General features: G+C 39.7%; 1 protein-coding gene across 3 annotated transcripts in view; it reads right to left on the reverse strand.

The window, feature by feature from the left end:
* The window catches only part of mcf2l2 (MCF.2 cell line derived transforming sequence-like 2), a 155,853-nt gene that overhangs the window by 110,792 nt on the left and 28,736 nt on the right, over positions 1-16,325 (reverse strand). For 2 of the 3 annotated variants that reach the window (XM_083911078.1, XM_083911080.1), the window contains exons 2-10: positions 15,500-15,583; positions 9,261-9,375; positions 7,446-7,536; positions 5,765-5,884; positions 4,052-4,168; positions 3,775-3,924; positions 3,076-3,200; positions 1,490-1,604; positions 503-622 (exon numbers count right to left, since the gene is read on the reverse strand). In XM_083911078.1, coding sequence (XP_083767204.1) covers positions 503-622; positions 1,490-1,604; positions 3,076-3,200; positions 3,775-3,924; positions 4,052-4,168; positions 5,765-5,884; positions 7,446-7,536; positions 9,261-9,375; positions 15,500-15,583 — 1,037 coding nt within the window. The remainder of the gene's footprint in view (positions 1-502; positions 623-1,489; positions 1,605-3,075; positions 3,201-3,774; positions 3,925-4,051; positions 4,169-5,764; positions 5,885-7,445; positions 7,537-9,260; positions 9,376-15,499; positions 15,584-16,325) is intronic. The other variant, XM_083911079.1, reaches the window with a different exon arrangement.

Raw genomic sequence — 16,325 nt, forward strand, 5'->3', positions numbered from 1 at the left:
TAAAATCGTAAATAAAAGGCTAAGAGTTTCTCACGTTCTATTAAGCCGTCAAATATAAATGTTAATAATCTATTAATGAAGGGTCAGAAACATCAAGTGAGAGCAAATCACTGATAAAGGGTAGTAAACATTAAGCTTGAGCCAATAAATGTGAACAGGCAGTTGATAAAGGCTAATAAACAAGTCTGCAAGTTATAAATACCTTTGAGGTAAATAGGGTCAAAGTTTCTCAGTTTTCTTCTTTCCAACAGTTCCTACGTAAGTTAGTATGTCATATGCAATTAGATTTGTTCATTTTTAGAAATTAATCTTGTTCCATTGGATTTTTTTCCTGATTAACAAAAGAGCTGAAAATAAAGAATAAGTCTGATGCTGATTAGCATTACCACCAGACAAAAATTATCGTTATAAGTTTTTCTTATTAATGGCTCGTACGTGATTTATAGACGTATGTCTATATATGTGCGCGCGCGTGCGTGTGTGTGTGTGTGTGTTGACTGACCAGAGCCTTCTCCTCCAGTGTTTTCAGTTCCTTTAGCAGATGTTCAACTCTGGCCACACAATCCCCGATGTCTGATAGGCTGGTTAAGCTGTCCATCAAACTGTCTAGAGACACTTTGACCTGAAGAACCAAAGATGGGTCAGAAACAGAGACAAACACAGCTGCAGAGACAGACATATCAATGTTATAATATTTCTTTTGTCATACCCAGTCTCAGCTGCATATCCTCATACCCAGTGTCAGAAATGAAACATAATGCAATAAGACAACTAACAGAGCACTCTTTAGAACAGGGGTGTTAAACTCCAATTCACAGTGGGCCAATTTTAAAAACTGGGACAAAGTTGCGAGCCAAACTCAATATTTACTAAAAAAAAAAGACTGCAAATGTGCATGTTTCCCTTCTCTCCAGCTGTGTAACGTTGAACCTCTTCAGTAGAGGTCCTTGTTCTTGTTGTGGTGTTTCTTATGTTTTATTCTTTGGTTACAGCCACGGTGGCTCTGCAGACGAGACAAACAGCTCTTTACCTTCATAAACAGATAATCTGCCTCCCACCGCTGCTGAAAGCTCCTGTTCTCCATCTTTCTTTTGTCCGTTTTTGGGGAGGGGTGGATTAAGTTTGTCTGAAGAGACTGGTAGCATGGATGCTCATGTTTGTCAACAGAAAAGTAGACGTGTATGTGCTTTATACTCGCGGACCAGCTCTCATAGAACCTTGATATGATTTTGCGGGCCAAATATAATTACACTGCGGGCCAGATTTGGCCCACAGGCCTGAGTTTGACACCCCTGCTTTAGAACATAAGGTGTCAGGCAGGACGTGAAACTTCCAAATGGACTCAGCCGGTCAGTGTTTTCTTAAGTATGTTTTTCAAAGTCTGATTTTACTGCTGAAGTCTTTTGAAGCTGTATGGGGAAGAGACATGGGCCACATCCAAAGGTTGCATAGCAGGCAGGCAGAGAGACAGACAGATCTACAGATATACCTCTCTGAAGTCTTGTTCAAAGTGGCGTAGCTGCAGGCACTGCTCCAGTTTCAGATGGTGTTTACACCAGAACTGTTCAAAGGCGTTCTCTGTCTCATCCAGCTGGGCTAGGAGCCTGAAACACACAACAGGAACTTAACATTACACACACATTGTGGGTTATTATCAAGCTACACTGCTGATATCAACTGAAGACGTCTTTCCATTTAAATGCATAATCCGTAATGCCGCAACCCGGACACGCTCGCGACGTCTACATACTCGCGACGTCCAGCGACGTCCAACGCCTCCAACGTGCAAGTTTTTTTTTTGTTTTTTTTAGTTTATTTAACAGGGACAATGCACGGCTCTCAGCCGTACCAGAATTAGCTCCTCGCTAAATTTCATCTGTAGTCCCTGGGAAAATATGTTGAAAACTTGGAACTTTTCAGCCCTATCGCGTGGCGCTTTGGGGTGTGAGTGTTATGATTCTCCTGTCAGCAGAAGCACTTGTCAACAATGGAGGAGAAGATAATAGTAGCGGTTTGGAGAAAGGAAACAACAGATGGAAACTCTTTATTGTGTGGATGACGCAATTGGCAATTTTGGATATGATCAAGCAGCACGTTACTCACTTTTCTTGCGATTTCATCTCGTCTATCGCACCCGGTCTGAACGCAGCATTAGATTTGAGAAACGTTGTTTCTAGGGGCCTCTTTGGCAGTAAGATGTAACTGCAGGTGAGTCTGTTCTCTCAGAGCCTCCATCTTTTCACATTCATGGTCGCTATGCGTGTTGACTTTTTTTGCCATTTTGTAAACTTTATTGGCACACATTCACCTGTCTACTTCCAGACCGTCCCCTATATGTTCCCCTCTTAAATCCACACACGTACACATGTTCCAATTACACTTACTTACTACAAGCCTGACTCAGAAGCTGGAAGTTCCCTATTTCTTATTACAAGTGACAAGTGTCATTAACATGGAGGTGTATTATCATTTAGAGAGGGAATATCTCCACAGATGCGGTATTGGAATATTTGTCAAAAAGACAACAAGCACTTTCATTAGAGGGTCAATCAATCACTTGATCATCTTTAACTCACTCTTTGATAGATAGGAACTTAAAAGACAATTAACAAGATGCAAACCTTACGGATTACAACTAAATTATTTGTCAGGAGAAATTGATGTAAACTTTTGAAATGTCGCAACAAAGAAAAGTGAATTAGGTGTTTCCACCAAAAGGCTTGGAGTGGCTAAACTAGGCTACATCAGTTGGATCAGAAGTTGGCATAATATGCTACACATGGCTGTTATCCACCAGTAAACAGAGCACAATAAGTAAAGGTTGTGAAGGGGGACAGAACAAGTCACCTAGTCATTAAACCCATTTACAGTACTAGAGAAACATGGAGAGGTTCCATTGGGCACGTTTTAAATTGTTCTTCATGAACATTGAATATTTGGCAAAGGTGTTTCCATATCCCGTTAACATATTTTTCTGTTTCTGTTTCCATCCAACTTTTCTAATGCATTGCTTCAAAATGCACATGATAAAAAAATTGAGGTGCATTAAATAATATAGAAGAAGAGCTTTGTCACCTTTCCACAGTGGTTTGGTTCTCTGTCTCGTCTGGGTTGAGTTTGTGGTTCTCTGACTTGGCTGCCTGCTCCTTGATACAACCTAACAAGGTGGTGCCCTGCTTCAAAGCTAGCTTCAGTTCGTCCTGGTTTAGAGACACAGAATCATCAGATACAACATTAATATCATCTGTAAAACAGCCGACAAATGTGTGTGTGTGTGTGTGTGTGTGTGTGTGTGTGTGTGTGTGTGTGTGTGTGTGTGTGTGTGTGTGTGTGTGTGTGTGTGTGTGTGTGTGTGTGTGTGTGTGTGTGTGTGTGTGTGTGTGTGTGTGTGTGTGTGTGTGTGTGTGTGTGTTTGTCCTATTTACACCTGATACTGGAACATGCAATCTATATCTGGTATAGATATCTGGTATCTTATCTGGATAATGGCCAATTACTGTTTACCGACTCTTTACATTTTCTACTGGTAACGCAGGATATTCTCCAGGGGTACTACAGCTTATAAGTCATGGCAGATGGTGACAGCCAAAGGTATACATAGGACACTGTTGAGCAACAAAGCTATTGTCACTTACGTTATACTGTTAGTGTTTTAATACCGGAGACACGACAGGATGGCATTCATTGTGAAAATCGTTGATGTCATAAATGCATGTGTCTGTGTTGGTGTGTGTTGGTATGTGTTTGTATGTGTTGGCATATTAAATGTACTACCTTGAGGTTGTTGTGTTTGTCGGTGTGTGCTGTGAGCAGGTCTTTGGTGCACTGGACATCATTGGGCAGCTCCGTCTCTGCCAGGTCTGTCCCAAACTTCTGGAGCATCTGGGCTGTGGTTTTCACTGTCATGGCAAAGTTCTCTATGGCCTAGGGACAAAGATCCACAAGGGATTTTGCAGCATCCTAGAATGCAACCTCATTTTGGAATCTGCCAAGTCACTAGTATTGATATGAAGGTACACTGTACAGTATTTAGTCCTAAATGTTTACTCACAGTTCGGTGGTGTATCCACTGACTGTGACAGTACTCCAGGCTTCCTCCTAGCTCCCGGGTCAGCTGGCCTTTATCCACATAGCCAAGCAGGTCCGACAGAGAGTTCAGCATCACAATCTGTAAACATATTAAATACATCACTTCCAACCTTTGATCATTAACTTCGTAACTAATTGTGCCCCATAGACTATATTAAAGAGATGGATGTATCCTCCAGCTCTAAAAGCAGTATTTCTAATGTCCAGCAGGGGGCGACTCCACTGGCTCCAAAAAGAAGACTGATTGTATAGAAGTCTATGGGAAAATGGTACTTGATTTACTACCTTAGTAAACATTTTACTAATGAGTTTATGGTCTCAATCTCTAGTTTCAAGTCTTTTTTAATGCAGCGTGATATTCATTTAGTAAATTAGGGTTCCAGAGAGCACTTTTTATTGCATTGTCATATCTTTTCTGGGTCTGGTGTCCTTTCGACTAGTAATGTATTGGACTGTGTGTGTTGTCTCTTCTATTTGTATTTTTTCTATTTATTTATTAGGGACTACGGAAACAAATGAGCAGCTTTGCTATAATCAGGTATAATCAAAAATGTATAAAATGTTTACAGAGATGTTTAAATATTGATGTTCATTAATGTTCACTGTCCCTATCAAAAAATAAGGCATTATTATCATTATTATTATAAAATAGATTATAACGCAGGAGATGCTTTATGGCGTGGCTACCTTGTAATGTAATGGACAGATTGCTGTTTTAGTGTCAGCATAGAGGCTTAGCAATGTATATCCATGTCACTGTACATTAAAGTAGCTGTGAACTTGTTTGGGGTCCGTGTTTCCATCTTTGTCGCTCTCAGTGTTTTCACTTCCTCAAAACATATTGGTCACCTAAAAATGTCTTACCTAACTAGCTAGCTCTAGCATTAGCTGGTAACTTAGCCTAAGGGAAATTTTGCCAATTTTCAACCGCCTCTGTGTCACTGCAGTACTTGCAGATGAACAGGGGTCTGTCAGCCAGTTGAAAATAATCAGTTTCCCCCTTTAGCATTTAGCTTAGTGAAGCTCCACTAAAACAACATTAGCCTAGCCCTCCCAGTAGTTCTGCCCTCTTATCCAAATATGGTGACTTCTGGTTCCAAAAAAAAAAGGTGGCGAACTCAAGCATTCACAACTGCAGTCCAAAAAGTTTGTGGCTATGTCCACTTATTTATGGGTAGCCCTAATGAGTACAGTTGCAAACTAACCCCTAACATCCCTAACATCACTCCTGTTAGAGACTGCAATTTGAAAAGATAGACCCGCTACCTTTAACTGGAAAGAGAATCAATGGAGTAAAGGAAAGCCCTTCAGTACAGTGTATGTGAAGTAGGGAGAAGTTTGTTCTGCCAAAACATTATGAGCACTGTAGCTATGTGCAGATGTGTAGTCTTGGAAAAACCAAAGCGTAGCAGCAGCTACAGACAACTATGGATGCTAGATTTGCAGCTACGCTGTGCTGTCCTGAACACAAGTTTTCAGTATGGTAGTGTATTTATCTGAATGTTTGCTGTGGACAGTTACCAGTTTGGTCCTTGACTCAAGCAATGCCTGATGCAGTTAAAAGTAAAAAAAAAAATTGCATTTCATACATTTTTTATAGGTCATGCATCCCAACAATTGTTTCCTCCTATTTGCAGCTGATGTGTTTATATGGCTGGTAGTGAAGCATGCTTACCGGTACCTTCATTTTAAAGTCATCCTTGTGCAGCTTGATCCCAATGTCTGCTATAGCCCTCTGGAAGAACCTAGACGGCCTCAGCACCAACACCAGCTGCAGGTTCCCTGGAAACGCCCCCTAGATAACACAGCAACAGGAATTTACAATACCCTCTAAGCCATCCCATCATTTCATTCACTCAATCATTCATCCAGTAATTATCATAACCAGGCTACACCAACCAAAATGACAAGGACAGACGTGTGAATGCATATATATGTGTTTTACAGGAATCAAACTATTAAAAGTACTAAATCAATAGAGCAACTTATTGTGGAACATCTGAAACAGTGGCAGGTCATTGGAGCACATGGAGTAAACACTGCTGACTCATTACACATGAAAAGCCTCAGTCCAAATCAATAAATCACTAAGACGCTCATGAACTGAGTCGCTGAACTAACCCTAGTCTTGTAGCTTGAGATGGACTTCTATTTTTAAAAATGCAAATGCATGTATATAACCACAGTAACGCAGTTCAAACTGTCATCCTTTTGAGGACATTGCTGTGGTAACTGATATGAGGTCTGCATGCTTGTTGGTAGAGCAACCTGGCCTTAGACATTGTTAAACAGCAGAAATATACAGTCTTTGCAAGCCCCAAAAACATTACAATGCAGTAGAATGCAGCACAAATAAGAGTCAGATTAGTGGAGTAATAAGTAATTATTACAGAGAAATTCTGCTACCCAAACTTTTGAGTTTTTTATTTTTTTATTTCTCTATGTTTAATACCATCAAGTTTTACATCTTTAGACCTCTACGTTATTTGCATGAAGTAAGGAGCATTCAGTCTTACTGCTTTATGTCTGCCCCTGCCTTGCATCACTCTTGGCTAGTAGAAAGCAATAATTAGTGATGCGCCTACTGTTACATCATTAATTGTTTATTGCCAGACCCTTATCATGAATGTGTTTGATTTGGGTCACTTATGAATGTTCTCTCTCTCTCTCTGGAGTGAACTGTGATTGTCAGTAGAATTTCTAAAGCCTGAAAACAGAGTCAAGAGGAAGGGAAGTCTAGTTTTCTCTCACAACACTTGTACTACAACATGATGAAAGATTATTATCAACTTTTTTTCTAACAATGCCAAGTGCCTAGTGCAGCTTTAATTATATCAGAGACTACTATAGATGCAACCTTTTATGTTTTAACTGTCCAGAGATACACAAATGCAAATTTGAACTATAACCCATCATGACATTACCCTTCTTATTGCACTGTTGTACATTTTGTGTTCTGTTCACAAACTGCTAGGCCCGGCCCGGGTGTGACAGCGTTGAGCGCCCTGACACTCAGTGAACAGTTAAACAGTGAACATTTACATTTAGAACATGCATCTTTTCTGCAGGATAACAAAAATAATAATATAAAATAATAATAATAAAAATTGAGCCATACAGAACATTATCATGCTTTTAACATCCCAGGTGCATGAATATTGAATTTTCATCTCCGACTGCAGAATTAAATCGTGACTTAAATACACAATATTCATGCAAGTTCTCTTTGCTGATGGTTGATTTGATGCACTTTAAATTGTGCTTGTTTGGGGTATCAAATATATATCCTTATATGAACATATTTATATGCATTCATACGATGTTATGAATACTAAATGTTCTTGGAGTTGACTTACAGCGATCCTGGATAGAGAGGCCTTCACTGAGCTCCATTTGTCCTTCCGCCGGTCGATGATAATGATGAAGCCGATGCTGGCAGCATCCAGGCTGGAGACAGGAGGAAAGAAGACATCAACTGGACTGCTGTGCATGTGTGTGTCTGTGTTAGCTGTGCCAATCACATTCTGAAATCATGATCATGCATCATTCAGCAGAAGAGCAAAAACATCTTGCACATTTTTAGAAGGGCCGGTTAGAGAGGCGAAAAATTCTCTGATTACTGATATGGCTGCTGATATAATGAATTTATCAAACGAAAGAAAATCAGCCCTCGTAAGGCCGAGGCCATTATTATGCATACAATGCATTACACTGTCAACCAACTGTAGGAATACACACTGAGGAAATAAATATAATATATATAAATAAATAAAATAGCTTAATAAACATCATGCTCAGTATCAGACAATTGTTGACCATTCCAATAAAAAATAGATACAATTCAAATAAATATCTAAAAATCTTCCCAAGCATCATTTCTGCATTATATCTTCCGTAAAAAAGGTTTTCATAAAGGTTTCAATCAATCAATTCATATTGGAAAACATAAACGGTATGTCTGTTAAAGACCAATATTTTCCCATAATATTGATTGGTCGATGTTACAGTCTGGTTCTAATTTTAAAGAGCACATCAATAAGTTTGCATACTATGTGGTCATTTCCAAAAACGTTTTCATTGTTTTAGTTTTGTGTTTAAATGTCGAGTATTCCTAAATTACTATGCTTAAAGTGTAATTTAGGTGCAAAATCATCCCATGGTTTTTTTCGGCACTTACATACATCAAATAGGCCTTTGAGTGTGTTTTTTTCGTGTATAAACTATTAACAGAGAAATCCCGGAGAGTCGCTAACAGTCGAATTCGGCTAACACTGATTAGCTCGGGGCAGTACGGTGAAGGCATTCAAACGTCTTTTTTAACCACTAATACTGCTGAAAATAACAGCAAACCTCTGCAGTAGCATGAGAAGAATCCCTGCACAGAAAACAAAGCACCAACAACGAAGTTAGTGAAGCCAGAGTTTATAAAAAGAGCGTTTTAAAGACTTACCTACTGGCCCCTGTACCAGCTCCTCTCATAGTAAAGTCCATTCAAGTGGATTACCAAAGTCAATCCAAAAGGAAGGAGATCATTGGTGCTTTGTTTTCTGTGTAGGGACTCTTCTCATGCTTATTAGTGGTTAAAACAGACGTTTGAATGCCTTCACCATACTGCCCCAAGCTAATCACTGTTAGCCACGTCCGGCTGTTAGCGACTCCTGGATTTATCTGTTAATCGTTGTTACGCGGAGAAAAAAATGGTCTGGATGGCTTATTTGATGTGTGTTATTGCTGAAAAAGTCCATGAGATGATTTTGCACCTGAACTACACTTTAATCAAAGTACCACAGAATATCCAGGGGTCAGGTATTTTCAGTTCAGAAAAATGAAACATTGCACAGAGAAAGGCCCAGCGGCTCATTTTGCCCAGGGCCCCGTATCAGGTTCATCTGCTGCTGGAAATCAATGAATCCTGATTTTATATGACTTGGTCCCTGATAAACTGGGATGAGATGATCGAAATGACCCCATCAGTGTAACTCATCACATCCTGAGCTAGCTGCCATGTTCATCCATTACAGTCAGTGGTGATGTCTGAGAGGTTACATGGAGGTCTTGCACAAGGTCTTTGATTGGTCTCCAATGAGCAAAGTGAAGAGTAATAGTTTCATTATGTGAGGATAACCACAATGAAAATGAACGTGTATGTGTGTAAGAGTGTGTGTGTGTACCTGGGTATGCTGGTCAAGTAAGTAACAACATTGAGGAAGTCTTCCTCTGGCACTTCGCTGAAGCCTGAGTACTCTGGGAAGACGATGATGGGAGCGCCATCTTTCCCTCGCCCTCCTGCAGCACAAGAGCAGCAAACACAACATTTACTATTCTTCCTTCCAGCATTAACCCACCCCGAGGTCTTACACTGTGATAGTATCACATACACTATACTGTGCATTCAGCTTCTTCCAGTGCTTCAATGGAGCTACAGAATATGATTCCTTCTCCTGGGCACAGACATGCAAAAGGCCCAAATTTCATACACAGGAGCAAGTTTTCTGACTCCAGGTGGACATGGTGTGTCTCTTCGTGTATTTGTTGACATTTTATGTCTCCCTGTGGTCATTTAGTGTCTGGGTGTTATTTTTGATCAGGATATGTCCTTCGATTCTCACATAAAACTAACAACAAGGACTGCATATTTTCACCTGCGTAATATTGAGAAAATTAGGAACATTGTGTCTCAGAAAGATGCAGAAAAACTAGTCCATGCATTTGTTACTTCTAGGCTCAACTGCAACTCCTTATTATCAGGCTGCTCCAATAGGTCTGTTAAGAGTCTCCAGTTGGTCCAAAATGCTGCAGCTCGTGTACTAACTAAAACAAATCGTAGAGAACATATTTCTCCTGTATTAGCGTCTTTGCACTGGCTACCTGTAAAATCTAGAATAGAATTTAAAATCCTTCTCCTTACCTACAAAGCTCTAATTGGTCAGGCTCCTTCGTATCTTAAAGAGCTCATAGTACCGTATTACGCTACTAGATCACTGGGCTACTTGTCGTTCCTAGAGTCTACAAAAATAGAAGGGGAGGCACAGTCTTCAGCTACCAAGCTCCTCTCCTGTGGAACCAACTCCCAAGTGTTATTCTGGAGGCAGACACTGTCCCTATATTTAAGAGTAAACTTAAAACTTTCCTCTATGATAATGCTTAAAGTTATGTATAGTTATGTATCGTTATATAGTTAATGATGCTGCTATAGGCCTAGTCTGCCGGGGGGAAATCCTGTTCCTGATACTCTGAGCTTCTCTCCTCTCTGTCTGTATCATTCATGTCTCATCAATGCATGTTACTAATTCAACTCCATGTTTGTCACCATAACTATTATCATTTTCATATTCTATCACCTTAGCTGTGCTTGTTTCTACTATTCTGCTGTATTAACTGCCATAACTTGTAAGTCATATTCACATTACTATAGATATTATTATAGTTACTGTTACTTTCATGGTTGCTTGCATCTCTGGGATTGTCTGTCTGTCTTTGTGTCTGTCTTTGTCTCTCTCTGTCCATCTGTCTGTCTTTTCTCTCTTTCTCTCTCCCTTTCTTCCTCCCTAACCGGTGCAGACAGATGTCCGTCCTCCACAGAGCTGGGTCTGTTCCACGTTCCTGTCTGTTAAAGGGAAGGTTTTCATTGCCACTGTGTACTAATGGGGGAATTGTTGGGTCTAAACCATAAATAAGTCAAATAGTGTGGTCTATACCTACTCTGTAAAGTGTCCTGAGACACTTTTGTTATGATTTGGCACTGTAAATTAAATTGAATTGAATTGAATTTAGTGTCTCTCTGTGGTCATTTTGTGTCTCATTATGGACATGTTGTGTCTTTGTGGACATTTTCTTTCTCTTTGTGGACTTTAAGTGACATTTTGCAGGTAAAGGCCAGGGCCCACCCTGACACTTTGGGGCCCTGGGCCAGTGTCTGGTAGGCCCTTTCAGTAATACATGTACATGATGTTCCATGTTTATACTAGATGTCTGGTCATACATCATTTTACCATAAATTCATGATTTTGTTTGACAGGAGCTAGAGAGGGTCGAACTGGGTTCCTGGATTCTTGAGAAGTGAATCTCAGAAAGTCAACAAATTTGACCATTTATCTCAGAAAGTCGGAGAATGTCTGTGAGATTTATTTTTGCATGTATATAATGTATCACCTTTCCTGTCTTTATTGCCATAGTTGCTTTTCAGCTCAGTTGTAAGGAAACCAGTCTGTTCATCTCTTTGAAAACAACAGTAAAGCCAGGAAAAAGGGATAATTTAACATGAAAGAACTTATTTGTGAAAATACAGACAAATGTAACAGTGAACTCTTCTGCCTCTACAAAATAGTCACAAGATGGCGACCTTGAGCCAGAAATCCTCTGGCACCTCAACTACAACACTGTGTTACTTGTGGAGAGATCACTAATTATTCATCAGTTTAATAATTACTAATACATGTGAAGTGCAGAAGTGTCTCATTTTTAAATAATTTTGACATAAAACTAACCGTCCTCTTTTGGTTCTGACACGTTTCACACATTTCTGTCACCTACAGTCTCATCAGACATCTCTCACCCTCACAACTCCAATTCACTTGGATGTGTGAGATGGAAAATATATACCTAATGATACAGAGGGAGGAGTGGGAAGTGTTAGGCATATGGTCTCACATTTGACTGCTGTTGGAACGGCTTGGTAGGAAAATGCTGCATACAGTATAGTCCTATAGCAGCTTGTGACTAGAATATACCACCGACTTTACGAAATTATATGCACCCGAAAATGAACAAGGGATCACATGACTATGTGTAATGACAAATACGGTGACCAAAGAAGAGCTGGGAGGAGAGTTAATGCATTTATCAGGTAGCCCAGAAACACAACTCAAAATGAATGCTAATGTTGTTCTGTGGCTATGGGGGACTAACAATGACTAGATTACTCCATAAATAAATCAATATGAACCAAAAATAATTTCATCTCATGTTAGAAAATAATGTGTCATAATTGGAAAATATGACGTACTTAGATATTTCTCTTTTAATTCATTTTTATTAATTCCCCTATTTGTTTACTTTCCTATTTAATTTTCCTTTTTGTTTATTTAAATGTATTTATTTATCCATATTTGCATGACTCACTATGAATTACAGCGTGCCCCCCACTTGCATAATGAAGAAGAAATATGTATTAATGAAAACAAAATTCATAAATGATAAAGTGCATAAATAAATAAATACCTTTTAAAATAAAGTACATTTCAAAACTAATTGAAAGTAAATGCAAAGATAAATTAATTTAAATAGGAAAGTAAATACATGTAAATACATACTGAATTAATACAAAGGTATAAAAAAAAAGATACTAATTAAAACTAAAAATAAATATCAATGTATGTCACATTTTTTCAAATGATTATTGCCTAAATGTATTTTAACATTACCGTTATAACATATTTTAAGTCCATTTGAGGAATATTAACTTATCTAACAAGTCATTGATTTATTTAGGGATTCCTCCATGTGAGTCTGCTGGATATGTTAACATGTTTGCTAACATGTTAGTCACATCAACTGTCTAGAATGAGTAAAGAGATACCAATATTGTGTTTTAGCTTACTGTGATGCCCCCAATGACTAAAAATCAGTAAAAAAAAGTCTACTGCCTGGAGTCTGGGAGTGTTTTTTTCAAAAAGTCAAACAGTAATGGGCTTTATTTCTCAAAAAGGAACGGATGAGGGAGAGCCACAATGGATAGATAGATAAAAAAAAAAGAATCCCCTGCAGAGGTTCAAATTTTGTTAATAGAAAACACCAAAGAAGATGTAGAAGAAGAAGAAGGAGATGAAGAAGAAGAAGAAGAAGAAGAAGAAGAAGAAGAAGAAGAAGAAGAAGAAGAAGAAGAAGAAGAAGAAGAAGCAGGCAAATTCTCTCTCAAGTTCATTCTCCAGTGACAAAGAGAAAAAGACCAAAATATCCAACACGCATCTTACTGAGAAGGCATACACACTCACAATAGACACACGCATGTGGTGAAAGCAATAAATAAGACGAGTTTGAGTTTGAGTTTAGTTATTTTGGCTGCTCTGAGACGACTGAGAGAAGGAATGACGAGCATTCCTGGAGAACCACACAGCTGCTGTGCCGCCGGTAACAACACATCTGGAAAGTCTGAGGGTACTGAATGCTGGGGTGACAGAAGCCATGTTGTTGTCTAAATGTTAGAACTTTAAATGATGTGATTTTCCACCAGCTGGATTGATGTGATTAGCTAAGCTCCCCATAGTAAAAAATGGAAGTTTAACTCATTGAAAGGCTCTTTAATGTTTAAAGGGATATTGGGATATTTAGAAGTGTGGTTGTATGAGGTACATAATCAGTGTATTACCTAAAGTAGATGATAGATGGTAGATAGCACGCTGCCAGTTTAGGGAAGCAGACAGGACTACTGATACGGACGCTAAGCGATACACTCATATGGATGGGGCAGCAGCTAAATGTAGTATAGACACCAAACAAAGAACTGTCATGTAAAAGTAGTTTTGTTGCCTAAACTCAACTGTTAACTTCACATTGTTAAATAAGTTTTACTGACAGTATAAAATGATTCATTTCAGATTGAGGCGGGTCTATCTTGCCGAAACGCCCCTAATTTGCATGTGAGTATTGGCCCTGTGGAAGAGCAGGGCCAGCAAACGGCCGTTCAAACCCCTGAGAGAACCCCGGTTGCTGATTGGATGTAGCTCTCAGCTGGATGTGACTTTTAGTAGTACAGACGCCACAACAACACTGTGAAGTAGAGCAGACACTTTTATCCAGTGGCAGTAGTAAAACCATAGGCTGTATAAAAAATGGACGTAGCCTCTCTGCCGGGCCCGTTTTCTCAACTTGATCCAATCATTTTTGCCTCTGGGAGTCTCCATCTTGTCGGACTTTGACACTTTGAGATACGTCCATCTTGCTGACGTTTAGAGAATTAGCCACATTAGCTCCCCCATCGGGAGTTAGGTTAACAGAACACGTTACCAGATAAACGGGAGTGGGTGTCTCTAGCAGAGACTACACCGTTATGATATGAAATAAAGTTTTGAAGAAAAAAACACCGGCTCGTCAAGTCAAGTGCAGGCAGCCAGCATTTATGATCTATGATTTAAACTGATATTCAACACAGTACCATGCTCATAGACTGTAAAACACCGACCCTCGTGGCCCAAATCCTCCCAGTGCTCAAGATTAGCATCTAGTGTATGTGTCATAGATAGCAGTCTGTATTGCAAGTCATGGTGCAAGTGCAGCTATTTAATTAGCATAACAGAGCTAACGTTAACATGGTGTGTTCCTAAACCATCTGTTGGTACAGTCGATTGAAGAGCAAACCATCTAGTCTCTTTTAGAAACACCACCACACGAATGACCACAGTCCAGGTTGAAATGAAATGCTAATCCTGAAAACTAGCCTCCGAGGAGATTGAGGGTCAGAGGCTAACTGTCACTCAAGAGACCACACCCCTAATTATTCATAAACTTTAACCTCCAAATAAATAAAAAATATGGTACAAAAAAATTCACCCCCTCTGTGTTTTCATGGAGATATGACCTAAACATACAGACTAGAATGTTGTTTTGTCCCAGGCCTTAAACAGGTTTAATGATGCTGTGAAAACGGCCTGTTTAACATGGGGGTCAATGAGAAACTGCTCTATTATGAAACCTGCCCCTAGTGGACACTCAGAGAACTGACGTTTTTGGCACTTTCTGATTGGATCAAACAGGAAGTTGCTGTGGGTGGGGCTTGGGTAGAATACAAAGCAGAAAATGATCTGTGCACGTGTATCTTTGCACAGGCTTGTTAAATGAGTGCTGCAGCGGCCGGATTTGATTCTGACCTGTAGTCCTTTGCTGCATGCTCCCTCTGTCTCTCTATCCCACACACACGCACACACACATACACACACACACACACACACACACACACACACACACACACACACACACACACACACACACATACGACAGCCTGTCTGTCAACAAGCGCTTTTACAGCACCAAGAATCTTTAAGGTGGAGTGTTTTCTTTCATGATACATAAGTTGAAATTATGAATCATACTGGCCACCTTAAATCTAACTGCAACTATTCTGTTTCTCTTGATTAAGAGCGACACGCCGCTGTATCACTGATCAGCTGATCCCTGGTGATCTAAACCCATTCAGAGTGATACGTCACCTCCAGAGTCTCCTAAATCCCTCTGGGGCCTTTTTTTGTAATGGAAACACGAAGATTGAACGATCATTTGAGAGAACGTGCCCTGGAACTTACTGAGCGGCCAAATTTTACCCTGATGGAAACACTAATGTTTCTCAGCTCTCCACATCACAACCTCCAGGTGTGTGAACAGCAGGGCAGTGGGACAGTGGAGTCTTGCTACATACCTGAGAGCAATGCAAACTGGCGATGAAGCTGCTCAATGATGTCCATAGCCAGCAGGGGCCTGATCTCCTGCTGCATGATCTCATCTGTAAGGAGAGACACATTGATCAGATAAAGCTGCAGTATAACATCCATGAAGTCCAGACAGTCAGTAGGCTGAAAAAAAGAAGGCAAACTTGTGCACAGAGAGGGAGAGTTCTGAATCTCATGACAGTATAATGTAAAAAGAAAGCAGCTGGGGCATAAATATATTCTAAAATATAAATAATAGTCGTGCTGCTGCCAGCCCCACTGTGTGCATGTTGGGTTTTGCCAGGTGATAATGCAGTTGGTCGTGCAGGGTTCGGAAGCGCTGCTGCCTCATTGCCCTCTGGTACAATAAGGTGTGTATCGTAATCATTTCTAAACTGATTGTAGTTTATAGCTGATGGAGGGCTGCCTAACCGCATGTAGAGGGGAAAAAAGATGAATTATGTAGCGGTAATTTGACTAATTTGATTTTATTTATTAAATTGTATCAAAAATGTCCTACACACATGAAAAGATAAAAACACAATAAAGTCCAGGACTTATTTCCATTGTGGTCCTTAACACAAAACACTGGGACAAGACAAGATAGACAAGACAAGATAAGACATGACAAGACAAGACACTCACAGAGTGTATGATGATCAATAAAAACATTTATCTTAAATAAAAATAAAAATGGGAACCGTAACTGGCCCCATGCTCTATTAAGCTACCCTCTCTAGTAGCCTGGTCGGAAAGGACTTTAATTTGCCGATCTAAATTGTTCCACTGAACTGCTTTTTTTATGAACTCCCTGAC

The sequence above is a fragment of the Echiichthys vipera genome, assembly GCF_963691815.1.
Source record: "Echiichthys vipera genome assembly, chromosome: 3".
Taxonomy (NCBI): domain Eukaryota; kingdom Metazoa; phylum Chordata; class Actinopteri; order Perciformes; family Trachinidae; genus Echiichthys; species Echiichthys vipera.